This window comes from Symphalangus syndactylus, chromosome 13 (genome assembly GCF_028878055.3).
Source record: "Symphalangus syndactylus isolate Jambi chromosome 13, NHGRI_mSymSyn1-v2.1_pri, whole genome shotgun sequence".
NCBI classification, from domain to species: Eukaryota; Metazoa; Chordata; class Mammalia; order Primates; family Hylobatidae; genus Symphalangus; species Symphalangus syndactylus.
The window spans coordinates 92071057-92088620 of NC_072435.2; the positions used below are offsets into that span (position 1 = coordinate 92071057).

A 17564-nucleotide genomic window follows, 5' to 3' on the forward strand; every position below is an offset into this window, starting at 1 on the left:
GAGGTTTGGTTGGGTACTTAAAATGGGACAATTTGTATGATTGTGTGATTTTCTCCAGCCGTTTTCCACCCCAGGGATGCAGACCGTAAGAGGGCCCAGAGTTGGATTTCAGAATTTGAGCTGCTATTTTGCTAAGGAAGTGTGTTTGGATAGGCGAGGACCCAGGGAGTTGAGGGTGTATATGAGAAGGGGTTCTAATGATTGACGGTGGACTCTAAGCTGGGTAGGGAGATTGCTTGTCTGCCCATCTTTTCCTGTTCCTGTCATAGTATCTCTGATTTACTTACACTAAAGCAGAGTAGCCGATGTGTGTGTCTAATGAGCTTTCAGTTTGTCTGTTTTGATAAAGGATCCCATCCTTCACTCTGAGGACCAGGTTTACTCTGCCACGATGGCAGAGCTGGCCTCATGAGGCACAGATTAGAAATTGGTGGGGAACAGCAGAAGCATTGTTGGACTGTTGAGATAGTTCCGACGTTACATGTCTCTCTCAATAGACCTCCCATTTACAATACCCCGTGCCCAGCCCTATATCCCTTCATCCAACACCAAATGTGGACTGCAAAAGAATGAAGATAATAATATCTGAAAAAGTATTTTTCTAATTTTCTCTTTTTTCCATTTTTTAGGCAATTGATCAATTAAGAAATAAAGGCTTGCCTGCAGTTCTGGTTACAATTGACCAACCGCATCTCTTAAATAAGTTTAATTTTGTTAAAGCATACTTTTTCCTAAGTGTGGCTGCGACAATAAATTGTGTCCCAGAAAATAAATTTAAGACAGTAATTACCAACAGGAGCAAACCAAACCTACCAAATTTGAAAGGTAATTGTTTTATTTTTTGCTTATTTCCCTTTCTCCTCCCTTTCCCTAACTATTCTCCCAGCCCCCACTAATCTATATAAATGATACAGTATATATTCTTCCACAGTTTTCTCTATGCTCATTTAATGACACACATATGTACTTATGTCTAGGCGTATGCATATACATACATGTTTATATATATCCATATTCATATGCTTTATATATAATACACTATCATATATATACACATACATGATAGGATTTATCATTTATTTACAAAATGGTATATTCACATTTTTCTGTATCTGATATTTCCCATTCAAAAAAACTTCACTGAAATCACTCCAAGTCTACTGCTTTGCTTTGGTCCATTATATTGACTGTATAGTATTCTAGGCCATGATCATCCCCCATGGATGTTCCTTGGCAGCAAAGTGCATATGCACCAATAGAGGAATGACTGAATAAGAAGGAATGTGCACCTGCACTGGTGCACATGCACTGCGTTTCCAAGGAAGATTGCCACAGTGCAACATACCCAGATGACATAGTGTATCTTTCTATGGGGTATATAACCCATTTATAGGCCACAGGGAAATTTTCAATTGTATTAGATGTTACCTTAAAAATAGGTGATTTTTACCATTCAGTATGATGTTAACTGTGGGTTTTTCATAGATATGTTTTATCAGGTTGAGCAATTTCTCTTCTGTTCTTAGTTTGTCAAGTGATTTTTATCATGAAAGAGTGTTGAATTCTGTTAAATGCTCTGTCTGCATCTATTGGGATGATTATGTGGTTCTTGCTTTTTATTCTATTGATATGGTGTGTTACATTAATTGATTTGGATGTTTAACCAACCTTACATTCTTGGGATAAGTCCCACTTAATCAAGGTTTATTATTATTATTATTATTATTATTATTATTATTATTATTGTTTTTGAGATGGAGTCTCAGTCTGTTCCCCAGGCTGGAGCACAGTGGTGCAAGCTCAGTTCATTGCAACTTCTGCCTCTGGGTTCAAGTGATTCTCCTGCCTCAGCCTCCCAAGTAATTGGGACAATAGGCGCCTGCCACCATGCCCAGCTAATTTTTTGTAGTTTTCGTAGAGACAGGGTTTCACCATGTTGGCCAGACCGGTCTCGAACTCCTGATCTCAAGTGATCTGCCTGCCTCTGCCTCCCAAAGTGCTGGGATTACAGGTGTGAGCCACTGCGCGTGGCCAATAATTCTTTTTACTTGTTAGATTCTGTTTGCTAGCATTTTGTTGAAGATTATTGCATTCATACTCATAAGAGATATCGGTCTGCAGTTTTCTTGTAGTGTCTTTGTCTAGTTTTGATATCAGAGTAATTCTGGGGCCTCTATTTTAAAATGTAGGTTTTATTATTCAGGTATGGTGAGACCAACAGATCAGATGACTGCCACTGAAAAAATAGTTACAGTTTCCAAGAGGAAGGGTGTGCCACACCACTGTGGGAGAAGGAAACGTAGGAGAGCTTGTCTGCGTCTCAGGAGGCAGAGGGCAGTGCGAGGGAAACATAAGCAAGAGCCTTTACTGTGGTTGCTATGCAAATGGATGGATAAAGCAGGGTGAACAGGCTTAGTATTTGAATAATTTTAGTTTGAATAATTTCAGTGAGCCCTGGGGGCATAGGGGCTGTCTCTAGATATCTGATAACTGGTCTTGGGGTGATTAGGGCAGGGGAAGGGTGGCCTGGGGTAAGAGCCTAATAAAGGAGGTGGTGGGGGCATGGGCTCTTTAGTTTGCACATGAAAGGTGTGCTCACAGGTGAGTCTTTTATCATCTCTAGAACTGGGAGGTCAGCAAGGCCCCAAATGTTATCATTTCTACATCAGACATACAGAATTTTTTTTTTTTTTTTTGAGATGGAGTTTTGCTCTTGTCACCCAGGCTGGAGTGCAATGGTGCGATCCAGGCTTACTGCAACCTCTGCCTCCCAAGTTCAAGCAATTCTCCTGCCTCAGTCTCCTGAGTAACTGGGATTACAGGTTCCTGCCACCATGCCCAGCTAAATTTTTGTATTTTTAGTAGAAATGGGTTTTATCATGTTGGCCAGGCTGGTCTTGAGACATACAGAAAATGTAAACGCATAATTAATATAGCCTCATAGAATGAGTTGGGAAGTGTTCCCTCCTCTTTTATATTTTAGAAGAGTTTGTGAAGAATTGATATAACTCTTCTTTAAATGTTTGGTAGAATTCAACAGTGAAGACATCTGAGCTTGAACTTATATTTGTGGATAGCATTTTGATTAGCAATTCAATCTCTTTACTTGTTGTAGTTCTCTTAAAATTATCTATTTCTTGACTCAGTTTTGGTAGTTTGTGTCTTTCTAGGAATTCATCCATTTCATCTGTGTTATTTAATTTATTGGCTTACAATTTTTTCATAGTATTCCTTTATAATTCTTTTTTCAAATTCTGTAAGGTTGGTAGTAATGTTTCCTCTTTCATTTCCAATTCTATTAATTTGAGTCTTCTCCCTTTTTCTTTCTCAGTCTAGCTATAGGTTTTTCAATTTTGTTGATTTCTTCTACTTTTTCTTCTGTTCTCTGTTTTATTATTATATATTTCAATCTTTAGTATTTTCTTTGTTCACTACACTTACGAGTTGGGAAAAAGACTTAGAGGGGCTCCTGTGTTCTCAGTGTTACTTTGCTTAAGCTAGAGACTCTGTCCCACAAGCTGGTGAGGCTGGGTGGAACAAGGGAACCCCGTCTGCTTAGTTGTGCCAGTTTGAAGTGAAGTTTCCATCTCACTGAACAGGCAGAGGGAAGAGAAGTAGTCATCTTTCTCCAAATACCACAGACTTGCAGTACTGTTCTCACCACATTTTAGTAAGTGTTCTTGACTAAATGTTTAATCATTTGCTGTATGGCCTTAGAATCATTTCCAGAAACTTTAAGCATTAAAAAACCGATAATTTTTACTAATTTAATGATAAAGTGGGTTCATAGAGCTCTTCACATTGGGATGCCAGAAGTTAATCTCCTGAACAATGTGTTTTTGAGATTTATCTATATTTATGTTTGTAGCTGTGGTTCCTTTATTTTCACTTTATTTCTTCATGTACTGATGATACACATTTAGACTGTTTTCTATAAACATTATTGTATATGTCTCTGAGTGCTTATGAGTAAGAGCTTCTATATATCTAGGAATGAAATTGATGTATCATATTTAACTTAAAATTTAAAGTTAATTAGTATCTATACCCTCTTCATAGATCATTTTGTTCTGATCACCCCTTCCTACTTTTATGATTTGGTAGCTTTAGGTTTTAGTTTTTTTTGTTAATTTGATATTTATACATTATACTATTTTTTTTCCATTCAATAGTTGTTTAGCTTTACCTACTTATTTGCTGTTTTCTTTGCTCACCATTACTTACTGCGTTTCAGACTTTGGACATCTCTTTTCCCTGAGATGTTATACCCTTTGTAAGTTTTGATGAATAGCTATGTGTCATTATCATTTATTTAAAAAATCTATCCTTTCATCACTGAAATAAGAAATTCATTATATAATAAATTCTCATATGTACCAGGTTATGATTCTTTTTTTCATTTTACAGCTTTAAAAATTAATATGTAATAGTTGTACATGTATGTGGGGTATATGTTTTTTTTATATACACATAAAATGTGTAATGATCAAATCAGGGTAATTGGGATATCCATTACCTCAAACACTTGTCATTTCTTTGTGTTGGAAACATTCTGAATCTTCTCTTCTGTTTTGGAATATACTATACATTCTTGTTAACAGTAGTCACCCTACTGTGCTATCAAACACCAGAATTTATTTCTTCTATCTGATTGTATTTTTGTACCCATTAATGAATTTCTCTTCATCCTTTCTTCCCATCTCCCCTTCCCAGCCTCTAGTAACCACTGTTCTCTCTACCTCCATGAAAATGATTTTTTTCTTAGTTCCCACATACGAGTGAGAACAGGCAATGTTTTTCTTTCTGTGCCTGGCTTATTTCACTTAACATATAATTAACTCAAACAACCCAATAGCAAAAGAAACACAAGTAATTCAAATAAAAAGTAGGCAAAAGACCTGAATAGATATTTATCAAAAGAAGACATATAAATGGCCAAAAAGCATATGAGAAAATACTTAACATCACTAATAATCAGGAAAATACAAATCAAAACCACAATGAGATATAATCACACCCCAGTTAAAATGGCTTTTACCAAAAAGACAGAAAACAGCAGATGCTGGGGAGGATGAGGAGAAAGGAAAATGTTCATATACTGTTGGTGGGAATGTAAATTAGTACAGCAACTATTGAAAACAGTATGGTCGTTCCTCAAAAAACTGAAAGTAGAACTACTGTATGATCCAGAAATCTTTTCTATATATCCAAAAGAAAAGAAAATCAGTTTATCAAAGGGATACCTGCACTGCCATGTTTATTGCAGCACTAGTAACAATAGCCAAGATATGGAATCAACCTAAGTGTCCAGCAATGGATGAATGGATAAAGCAAATATGATGTATATATACAATGAAATATTATTCAGCCATAAAAAAGAATGAACTGTCATTTGTAGCAACATGGATAGAACTGGAGGACATTATGTTAAGTGAAATAGGGTATGATTCTTGATTCTCTATTTTGGACTACTGATTTTCCTGGCTTCCTATTTTAATAAAATAGTTAATTTGATTTTATAACTGAAAACTATTTATTACCTCCTATGTTGTTTGAGAATTGAGAATATAACAGTGAAAATAAACACAAAAAATACTCTCTTAAAACTTGTTATAGTAGAAAAATACAATAAATTAAATGAATAAAGGCATTGTGGGTTACATGTAACAAGTGCTTTGGAAAGCAAGAAAGGGGGTTAGGGAATGCAGGAGTGGGGTGTAATTTAAAATAGGGTTTTTAGGAAGAGTCTTAATAAACAGATGATATTTGAGCACAGGTCTAAAAGAGGAAGGGAATGAGATGTGAGTTTCTGAGGAAGAGTATTCTAGATAAAGGGAACAAATACCGAGACCCTGAGATGGACATGTGCCTGGCATGCTTGAGGAACAGCTGGAGGCCAGTGAACAAAGGTGAAAGTTCTAGGAGATGCTGTCAGGGAGATAACAGAGTGTTTATGAAAGGATTTGAAGGTCATAATAAAATATTTGGCTTTTATTCTGAGTGAGTTGGAATACCACTGGAAAAATTTTAAGAGGAAGAATTAAAAGTTTCTAAAGCCTAACTCTGGTTCCTATATTGAGACTAGGTTAGGCTATGGGGTTAGGGGAATGAACAGGGTGAATAATTATAAGAGCATAATCATATTTCTTTTTAGAAGGCTGTTGAATAATTCAAGTTAGAACTTATGATGGCTTCAACAAGAGTAGTAGCAGTGGAGTTGGTGAGAAGTAGCCAGATTCTGGATATACCTTGAAGGTGGAGTCAAAAAGATTTGAAAGGGAAGATCAGAAGTTCACTTTGGGGCCTGTTAAGTGTGGGATGTCTATTAAGCACCTGAGAGGAACTAAAGAGTAGGTAGTTTGAGATATGATTCTGGAGCTCGGGAGAGAAGTCCACACTGAAGAAATGTTTCCCAATCATTAGCCTATAGATGGTATTTAAAGGCCTAAGACCACACGTCATCTCCATGGAAATGAGTTTAGATGGAGAAGAGGCAGGTGAAGGAATAAATGCTTGGGTTCATCAGCAAGAGGTCAAATAAATGAGGAAGAATCCACAAAGGAGACTGAGAAAGGATGAGTGAACAAGGTGTTTTGAGGAGGAAGGAGTGATCAATTGAATCAAAAGGCCAAGGAAGATGGAGGTTGGACTTAACAAAAAGAATGTCATTGAAGAATCTAGAAGATAAGCTTTGTTGAATTAACCCTTATTGGAGTGGAATCAAACAGAATGTGTGCAGGGGAATCAGAGTGAATGGAGATAAATGGGGAAGCTGCTGAAAGGGACAAAAGAGGGTTTTTTTTTAAAAAAAAACTGAAAAAGTAGCAGTCTGTTTTTGTTTTGATGGGAATCATCAAATAGAAAGAGGGAAAATAATGATGGTGCAAGGTGTGGAGTGAGGAGATATCTAACATGATACCCTTAAGTAGGCAAGATGGGAATGGAACTAGTACTCAAATGGAGGGTTTGGCCCTACATGGCAACATAAAATTCACCTATAATGACAAGTTGAAGGGCAGAGTGTATAGGTTCACATGCTAATGGTGGAGAGATGTATTGGGGGATGTTTGCAAATTATTTGCTAATTTCTTTGGTTTCTTCATTGGAATAGGAAACAAAGACATCAACTGAGTGAGAAGTGGGGAGGAAGTGTTGGAGATTTAAGGAGAGAAGAGAAGGGATGAAGTAGTTGTCTTAGAGCATAGGAGGGCAGATGGACTAGGGAAATGGAGCAGGACTTCTGGGCAGCTTGCAGAGCCTTTTTGTATTTCTAGTATGAATTTAAAGTGAGAAGAGTTAGCATGGATTTTTCCCAGCCACATTAAAATTCAGGGGTGCTGATGTCAACAGAGAATTGGATTTGCAGGGGCTTGGGGATTGACCAGGTGGGTGCCATAAAGGAGAGACAAGCAAGGAAATTTAAGGTGTTTGCAAGAGTGATTATGTTGGATGGACTAAGGAACTAAAGCTGGGTAAGGAGGGTTGAGATGGCAGGGGGAAGAGAGGGAAAAGGAACAGTGAAACACTAGTAGTGTCAATGGATTGTGGGTTCTAGAAGGGGTGAAGTATTGCTGGATTCATGATTCCTGAAAGAACAATCTGGAAAAATATTAGTACTTTTGTCTGTTAAGGTCATCACTATTCACCCTTCACTTTTTCCTATTTTCCTCATATATTCTTAGGAATATTCTACCTGCATACTTCAAGGTAATTCAATCTGATTCTAAACAAGAAAACTATTACAACAAAAGACAAAAGGCACTTTTGGCTTTTTCATTGGAATTCGTTAAGATGCTTATATTAATTTTAATGTAATTTATATATTTTTATTGTCTTCCCATCCAAGAGCATAATATATTTTCTCATTTTTTTCATATTTTGTGCCCTTTTTATGTTCCCTTCCTGGAGTTCACAATTAGTCCCATATTCTCTACTATCACTTGTAGATAATATAGCAGCTAGTTCACTTACCAGGCTACTCCACTCAAATTAAAGACTTTGAAAAACTTTCAGTTTCCCTTTTTCTCTCGTGCTTTTCCCTTTAGCAGGTGACATCACCTCACTTCACATCCAACTCCTGATTTTAGTTGATTTTATTTCTAGATTCTTATTAGTTTTCCCTTAGCATGTCCATTCAATTTCAATAACTTTATTTAGTACTAACTTTTTGCATATATAATTACCTGTTTAGAATTAAATATGTAGATTTTCTCTCCTTTACTCAGTATTTCTAGATATTAATCCTAGTCTTCTGGCTTCCATAAATGCAGATAAGAGATCTATTTCTTTTATTTTAGAAAATTTGATTTTTTGATTGGAGATCTTTCTCTTAATTCTTTTAGATCAGGGATTTTGCTGGAAGCACATCTGCCTGAAACCTGCCTGAACATTGAAAGAATCTGCATTTTGACAAAGCATTTAGTTCCAGAAAGCATTTTTTGGTACTCTGCTTGCACTTCCTTAAGTGTTATTATTTTGGGTTCAAATTGTCATGTTTGCTCCTAGCAGTTCTATTTCCCATATGAGTTTCCTCTTCTTGCCTACTGAGCCCCTGTAGAAGTCAGGCTAAGCCGGTCTGTTGTAGCAAATCAGTCTTTAAATATCATGGCTTAACACAGCAAGGGTTTAGTTCTTGCTCAGATTGACAAGGGGCTGTGTTTTGCAAAGCCACTCAGGTACCCAAGTGCTGCTATCTTGGAGGCACACCATCTGAAACACTCTGCTCTGATCTTTCCTAGAAAGCCATAGGGTGGCACATGAGCCCTTAAATGGAACTCTGGAATTTAGTCTGGAATTCTTATGTAATTGAATAAGACCATATTTAAGTGCAAAGAGGCCAGGAAGTATAGCGTGCCAGGTGCTCAGAAAGGAGAGGAGTATGCATATAAGTGAACATGATTAGTCTGAACCACAGATCCTAGATATGTTATTTTTGCTGGTCATCCCATTGGGGTTCCTGTCTTGTTGGTATCAGCTATGCAATGGAGAAGGTGAAGTCAGTGAGATGTAGAGTGGCAGGCAGTTAACTAGCCTCTCCTAAGGCACCAGGACTCCTATATCTCTTTGCCTATGGATGGCCTATCTGTCTAGCTCTTCTTTTTATTCTAGAGGAGAACACTCATGTGGGACCCATGTTAATTTTATCACACATAGGTTCATGAAAATGTCTAGATTAAACTCTTCCTAGGGTCTTTTGTATGGTAACATGCATTCCAGGCTTCTTTTGTACCATGTTTAGGCATTTGTTTTCTCTCCATCATTGTCTCTGTCATTCTTACTTTCTCCCTTCGGTGGAAAAGCCCAGTCCCAGATCCTCCTGCTGGGCCTTCCAAGAGCCCTAGCCATCCCTCATCCTCAGCTGACCCCTAGGTTCAGACCCTCATAATTTAGGAGACTAGCCAGGTAGGGAAGGGTTGCTGTTGAAAGAGGAGAGGAAGTTAAGTGTATTAAGTTCCATGTTACTTCAGAATTCTTCTTTGCACTTAACAAACTTAATTTCTTCAGGTGGATATATTTTTCTGTCATTTGTAGTCAAATGATTTGTGGTTTATCTTTATCTCCCATAGTCTGGAAGCCCAGTTGAATGAAGCAGGCAAAGACTGTGATCTGAATTCTCTCACTTCTCCCCAGTTCAGAATAAGAGCAGGCTTTGAATCCTGGATGGAGATTTTGAAAGAGATATATGAGTATTGTGGATTATGCTCTTCCAACTGGTCTCACGCCCAGCTCTTAGACTGAGGGGCTTGTGCACATCAGCAGAACTGATGCTTCCACGGAGATGTTATTGAAATGTTAGAAATATCTGGAAGAGGGCTTTCAGGAGTCCTGGGATCCCAGAAGAGGAAAAACTATATCAGTAGCCAATAACTTGAATAACATCACTAAATACCTAAAAAATTCTTTCAGAATTGTCTGATTTGTTGTTAAGAATCAGCTTCAGCCTTCTAATATATGACATTAGGGACTATTTGATACAGTAATATGTTTCTATATTCCTGTGTTTCTATATTATCATTGTGTTTTTTAAGAAGTTATTAAACTTATAGATAGTTTTCCTGTGAATGATGAGTTTTAAAAACTATTAATAGAATTAGGGTGGGTGCAGTGGCTCATGCCTATAATCCCAGCACTTTGGGAGGCTGAGGTAGGCAGATCACTTGAGCTCAGGAGTTCAAGACTAGCCTGGGCAACATAGTGAAACCCCATCTCTACAAAAAATACAAAAACTAGCTGGGCATGGTGGTGTGTGCCCGTAGTCCCAGCTACTCGGGAGGCTGAGGTGAGAAGATGGCTTGAGCCCAGGAGGTGAAGGTTGCAGTGAGCTGAGATTGTGCCACTGTGCTCCAGCCTGGGTGACAGAGCCAGACCCTGTCTCAAAATAAAATAAAATAAACCTAGAATTAATATTTAAACTAACCATAGATATCCTTGGTCCTTCCAAAATTTTGTGTCTTTATAGAGATATATTCAAAGGATGATGGAAGTTCATTTTATAATCTTACAAAACTTAAGGATGAGATCACTCTTAGCATGCTAAAGGTAAGTTTGAAACTGTTTTCAAACCATAATAAGTTAGTTACCAGAAATCCACTATTAGGCCCTGGATGGGCCTGCTTTCAGAGTTATGCTTGCTCTTGTGAGAGCAGTTATCTTTTCTTGTATAAGAATGGGTTGGAGCCAGAGATGGAGTTTACTCCTCATGAGAAAAGTGGATATCCAGCTTTAACTTCACAACCTGATTAAGGTGCTTCAGGAAATATAATTCTGCTGGGCATGGTGGCTCACACCTATAATCCCAGCACTTTGGGAGGCCGAGGTGGGCAGATCACCTGAGGTCGGGAGTTCAAGACCAGCCTGACCAACATGGAGAAATCTCGTCTCTACTAAAAATACAAAATTAGCCGGGCGTGATGGCACATGCCTGTAATCCCAGCTACTCAGGAGGCTGAGGCAGAAGAATTGCTTGAACCCAGGAGGCGGAAGTTGCAGTGAGTCAAGATCGTGCCGCTGCATTCCACTCTGGGCAAAAAGAGCGAAACTCCATTTCAAAAAAAAAAAACAAAAAAACATGATTCATTATTTGGTGGGATATGAGTATTCCATCCGCTGTTTATCATTTCCCAATAATAGTGATGATAATGGCAACAACAGCTTTTGCGTGATTATTTAATTTTTATAACTCTATGATGTAGGTAGCAATCATTTTGAACTGTGCTGTGCTGAACCATGAGAAAACTGAGGCTTAGACATCTAAGAATTTGACTAACATCATACAACTAATAAAATATAGATCCAGGAGAAGGACTACATCTTTTTGATTCAAAATCCATGTTCTTAAACATTATACTGAATTGCCCTAATATTTATATAATATTCACTGCTCTGCACAAATACATTTTTAGTGGCCTGTCACTTGAAAGATTGGTTGGTCCCTTTATCTTCTGCCATGTCAGGTTGCTATTTACTATTGATTGTCTACTGTAAAAGTCTCATTATCTTCACATTACCAACTAGGTGACCATACTTTAACTTGAAATACAGTTGATCCGCATTATTCACAGATTCTGTGTTTGCTAATTTGCAGATCCACTGAAATTTATTTGTAGCCTGCAAATCAATACTCTTGGCACTTTGTTGGCCATTCGTGAACACACATAGAGCATAGAAAAATTTGAGCTGCCCAATGCACACATTCCCAGCTGAGTTGAACAAGGAGATGCTCTGACTTTTTGTTGCCACTCTCATACTGTAAACAAGTATCCTTTTCACGGTCTATTTAGTACCATGCTTTTTGAATTTTTGTCAATATTTACAGTGACCCTCCAGCATAGTGCTGAAGTGCTGTGGAGCATTTCTAAGTTAAGAGGGCTGTGGTGTCCCTTATGGAGAAACTATGTGTGTTAGATAAGCCTCCTTCAGAAGTGAGTGCTGTTGGCTGTGAGTTCAAGGTTAGCGAATTAACAGTATATATTAAATATACTGTTATATATCCTCAGCTATAAACACACATTAAACAAGGCTGTGTATTGAGCGGTTAATGAAAATGTTGTGACCAGAGGCTCTCAGGTACTTTTCTCCACATCTCCCCTAGGAGCAATGGCTCAGTATCCAGTAATCAGTGTTTGCAAGAACTTTATAGAACATAACTACTGTGAATAGTAAGCACCAGCTGTGCACACAAGAAAAGGTCACTGTTATGCATGCTGACGCTTGCTTTCACTTTCCTTTTCATTTTCCGTTGCCTTTTTCCTTTTTGCTGAACTCTCTTCTCTGATGATTAGATACCGAGTTCCTTTTTGGTCTTCCATTCATTGTTACTTTTCAGTACATGAAAAATACTTGCCAAAGAAGAAAGAGACAGTATTTGTATTATTTCTGAACTCATGTGATGTATGGTATCCTTTCCTTAGTCGATGTTACTGATGGAAGCTGAGGACAGGCTAAACTTCATTCTGTCCGAGGTGGAACAGAAGACCCTGTCCCAGTGCTCCGCTGGTGAGCTGGAGATTGTGGTGGAGGCCCGGCTTCAGCTGGCTGCAGTTGCTCTGCAGAGGCACCGGGCGGCATACAGGTGCGTCTCTCCATGCACAGGGGAGGGATACCTTTGAAAAGAGTTCCTTCACCCTAGTTTGTTAAATAGACTTAAATTTTATGTAAGTTTTAGAAATCCCTATATCCATAGTATGCTTGCTTTTTATCATTCAGGGAAGTTTTCATACATGATTACACTTAAAATTATAGCTCTGGCGGGTGTGGTGGCTCATGCCTGTAATCCCAGCACTTTGGGAGGCTGAGGTGGGCAGATCACTTGAGGCCAGGAGTTGGAGACCAGGCTGGCCAACATGAAGAAACCCCGTCTCTACTAAAATATGAAAATTAACCAGGCTTTGTGGCGGCACCTGTAATCCCAGCTACTCGGGAGGCTAAGGCAGGAGAATCACTTGAGCCCGGGAGGCAGAGGTTGCAGTGAGCTGAGATTGCCCCCCTGTACTGCAGCCTGGGTGACAGAGCAAGACTGTCTCAAAAAAAAAAAAAAAATTACAGTTCTCAATAAAGCAATTATTTTATGAAGGCACACAGCTGGGTTGTTTAATTTCATATATAGAATGAACAAATTAACAATGCATTGTTTTTTTAATACATTTAATTTACTTTTTAAAAAGACAATCTTTTTACAAATAAAACCTATGGAGTGTTTTTTTTTCTAAAACATTGAATTAAAATATTAAGAACAAACCTATTTTGAAAAAGTAACAGTTTCTGCATCATACTGCACTGAACTGTTTAATAAACTGTTGTAGGTGGCTAATTATTTAAATGTGCTGCAATTGTTAGTGTCAGCTCTTTCATTTAGTTTGTTCATCGATTTATTTATTTAGTCAACCAGTATCTGTTAACTCTCTCACTGCCAGGCTCTGATCTAGGCAGTGAAGATATAAAGATGCATAGAATACAATTTCTGTATCCATATGCTCACAGATATATAAGCAGTCAGGTAGAGTAGTAAAAATAGTATTATAGTGCTTTTTTCATATTTAATAATATGGACATCTACATTCAAGAGTTTCTCCATGCCATTTGTGATAAACACTTCTATCGTGAGGTCCTCTGACACATTCAATAATGATTCATCTAATAATGCATACATTCCTTATCATTCATTAATTCATTTAAAAAATAAGTTTGTGCACTTTCAATATGCTAGGCACTGTTCTAAGCTCCTGGCAAGTACCAGTGGCCCAATACTCATATATACAATCTAGACAAAATATATAACAGTACTGTCCAAAATCTTGCCCTATATTCTAATAGATAATAAACATGCTGACAATGAACTATAAACATAAGTAAATTACAGAGTGTGGACAAAAATGATAAGTGCTATGGAGAATATAAGGAGTAGAGGTTGGAGGGGGACAAGTTACCATTTTAAAATTGTGTAGTTGTAATAAAGAGTGTGACTCCATTTTGATGTTCAATGGCTGACAGCAAGCCCCACCACTCCCCTTCTCTTTCTGCCCCTGACCTGAGCAAGCAGATAAGAAAGCCCATCTGTTCCCTCCTTTGGTGTTAGTGGAAAGTTCAAACCATGTAAGTCCTGGCCCGTGTGCAGGAACTCTTAGCCCAGAGCCACCCACCAACCACCATAAAACTCCAAGCCAGTCTCTTTTCCTTGCTCTCTCCATACATTTTCCCACCTGTTTGGGAACCTGCTCTGATCTTCTTGCAAGGTCTCATTATGTGAGCAGTACCTGCTTTCATACCCTCTTGACGTGTGTGTATGTGGGATCAGTCGTGACATCCGAACCACATTTTGGGTGGTCAGGCTTCATTGATGAGGTGACATCTGAACAAAGTACTTAAATGAGAGAATTATCCGTGCAAATATCTATAGAGAAAGTGTTACAGGCCGTGGAAACATGCCTGATACACGTTTGAGGGACAGCTCAAGGTCTCCTGTGGCTAGGGTGGAGTGAGTAGGGGCAGAGTTGCAAGGGAGATCGGCCAAGAGGTAACTGGTGGACAAGGAGATTACATAGGACGTTTTGTCCAGGGTAAAGACTGACTTTAGTGAAGTGGGGAGTCATTGTAGAGTTTTGAGCAGAGGAGTGACATGATCTGATTTTCATTGTAAAGGGATGGCTCTTGCTGCTAGTGTGAGAATTGATTATAAGAGGAAAAGGGTGTGAAAGCAAGGAGATGAACTAAGGAGGCTATTATAACAGAAATATGGTGATGTTTCTTACCAGTGTGATAGCACTGGAGGTAATGAGAAGTACTTGGATTCTGAGTAAACTTTGAAGGTAGAGCCATTCTATTTTACAGATATTGGATGTAAGTTGTGAGAAAAAGAGAGGAGTCAAAAAAGAAGTGGTCATTAACTGAAATGGGGAGGTTGTGGGGATGCAGCTTATTTGGGGGAAACATCAGGAGTTAAAATTTGGATGTATGTAGTTTGAGATGTCCCTTAGATGTACGATTGAAGATGTCAAGTATTCTGAGAGTCTTTAGAATATAGACAGTGTTATTCAAATGTTCCCAGCATAAAGAAAAGATAAATGTGTAAGGTGATGTATATACCAATCACTGCTATTTAATTATTACACATTATGTAATGTATCAAAATATTTTATGTACCCGGAAATATATATGTCTATTAAGCACCAATAAAAATACAATGATAAGAATAATACAAATTTAAAAGTACAGTATAACAACTAAAAAAAATAAAGACAGAATTTTAATACTGGATGAGCTCCATTAGGGAGTATAAATAGATGGAAGAGAGAAAAGGACCAAGGACCAAGCCCTGAGTTTTGTACTCCAACTTTACGAGACTGGGGAAAAAATGAGGAACCAGAAAGGGAACTGAGAAGAAGTGACCAGTAAGATAGAAGAAAACCAAGAGATTATGGAATCCTGAAAGCCAAGTGAAGAAAGTGGTCGAGGGGAATGGAGTGACCAACTGTGCCACAAGCTTCTGATAGATTGAGTAAGGTAAGAATAGAGAGTTGACCCCTGGATTTAGCATGGAGGCCAAGGGTGACCTTCACAGGAGTAACTTTAGAAGATGCTTGGGAACGATTATGTTTAGAGTTGTTTATGAAAGAATGGGAAGAGAGAAATTGGAGCTCACAAATAAAGATGATTCTTTAGAAGAGTTTTACTATGAAGGGGAGTAGAGAAAGAGGGTGACTGCAGTTGGTAGAAGTAGGGTCAAGACAAATTCTCTTGAAATGAGAGAGACGGTAATGAAAAAGACCCAGTACAGAGAGCAAATGTGATGTTCTGATATGATTGGCACACAGTCGAGTAGGAGCCCAGTCCAGTCTTCTCTTTTTCTCTAATACAGAATAAAGTTATCCTCTAGTTTGGGAATACAGAATAGTCTCTGGAGGTTAGCCAGGGGACTAGCTGCCTGCCAGGGACACAGATGGAGAAAGTCACCCAAGAGAAATCAGTTCCCCAGGCTGATGCCATTAGAGATTGTGGGGTCCAAATTGGCATCATCCGTGAAATGCAGAAACCCTGATAAGTTAATTTAAAAAGGTCCTGACATCATAAAGCTGGAGCAGAGGCATACCCTGAACAGTCTCATAGAGGTTAACCCAGGAAATGCAAGACTTCTATGGAAAATAACTCCCACCAAAGATAGCACCGAGTCAAATATTATAAATCAGGTGAAGAAACAGCCATAACAGAGAGTTAGCAGACACAATAAATGGCAGACTTCACAGCCCAAGAAATAAACTGTTCAAAGACAGGAAGGATAGAAGAGAATCTACAAAGAAACAATGAGACAACATAAAAAAGGAACAGATGAATTTGGAAAACAGCCAAATAGAAATTCTATAAATGAAAAAATATAGTCACTGAAAGAGAAAAGAAATGATCAAGTTAGATGAAAAATATTGTTTTTTTCCTCTCCTTATTTTTTTCATTTATAATGAAATTCCATACATTAAACCCCATTCAAATTGAAATTTGGAAGAATTACATTTAAGACTTTTGGACTGTCATTCTCTTTAAACAGGAGAATCCCACTTATATGTTTCCCAAAGGGGAAATCAATTCAGCAGAAATCCTCGTTTGCTTTGATTGGAAACATATAATCATCTCATCAGTATAAGCCTACAAGCTTTGACTGAAGGCTGTTCCATGACTAACCACATCTAAATCTAGATGACAGCAGAGGAGTTGGGAGATTTATAATTTTTTGTAGTTTTTAAGCAGTGATGAAAATCTGTAAAGTATGTTTGCAGCAGTGATTCTCAAAGTGTGGTCTGCACATCTCTGGGGGTGTCTCCCAGACCCCCGGGCATGGGGGTGTACATGAGGTCAGAACCATATTAATAAAACTAAGACAGCATTTGCATTAGTCACCGTGTCGTTCACACTGGTGCTGCAGAAGCAACAATGATAAGACTTCCGGCGCCTCACCAGGAATCAAAGCAGCAGCCCCAAACTGTACTAGTAGTCATTGTTGTCTTCACTCCTGCACATTTGTAATTTAAAAAAATGCCAGTTTCACTTAAGAATGCCCCTGGTGAGGCAGTAAAATCTTGCACTTATAAATCCCTATCCTTGGATATATATTTTTAACATCTTATGGGAATATTATATGGGAAATATGCCTAGGTATGTCTGCTGCTTATGAAAGCTGATGGTTGACTTGAAGAAGAATGTGTGTGATTGAATTGAGAGTTGGACAGGCTGCTTTCTTCATGGAATACCATTTTCATTTGAAAAACAATGGACAAACTATGGTTATTCAGACTTGAGTATTTGGCAAATATTTTATTGAAAATGAGCCAAGTGAGTATGCCACTTCTAGGGAAAGAACTGATAGTATTTGTTGCCGATGATAGAATTTAAACTTTCACAGGAAAACTAGAAGTTTGGGAAACTTGTATGAGCCACCACGAGCTTGACAATTTTCTAATGTTTAGAATTTTTTTCTGTCAGATTGGTAGAAATACTAAAAACATGACTTTTAAAAATATTGAATAATAAAATGCTTCAACATTTGGGGGAGCTCTATAACTCAGGGAGACAATATTTCC

The 17564-nt window shown here is 38.1% G+C and overlaps 1 protein-coding gene across 2 annotated transcripts in view; it reads left to right on the forward strand.

The window, feature by feature from the left end:
• Positions 1 to 17564, forward strand: part of CFAP54 (cilia and flagella associated protein 54) — a 386261-nt gene that overhangs the window by 217218 nt on the left and 151479 nt on the right. For both annotated transcript variants that reach the window (XM_055237476.1, XM_055237478.1), the window contains 3 exons: positions 630 to 825; positions 10460 to 10539; positions 12411 to 12571. In XM_055237476.1, coding sequence (XP_055093451.1) covers positions 630 to 825; positions 10460 to 10539; positions 12411 to 12571 — 437 coding nt within the window. The remainder of the gene's footprint in view (positions 1 to 629; positions 826 to 10459; positions 10540 to 12410; positions 12572 to 17564) is intronic.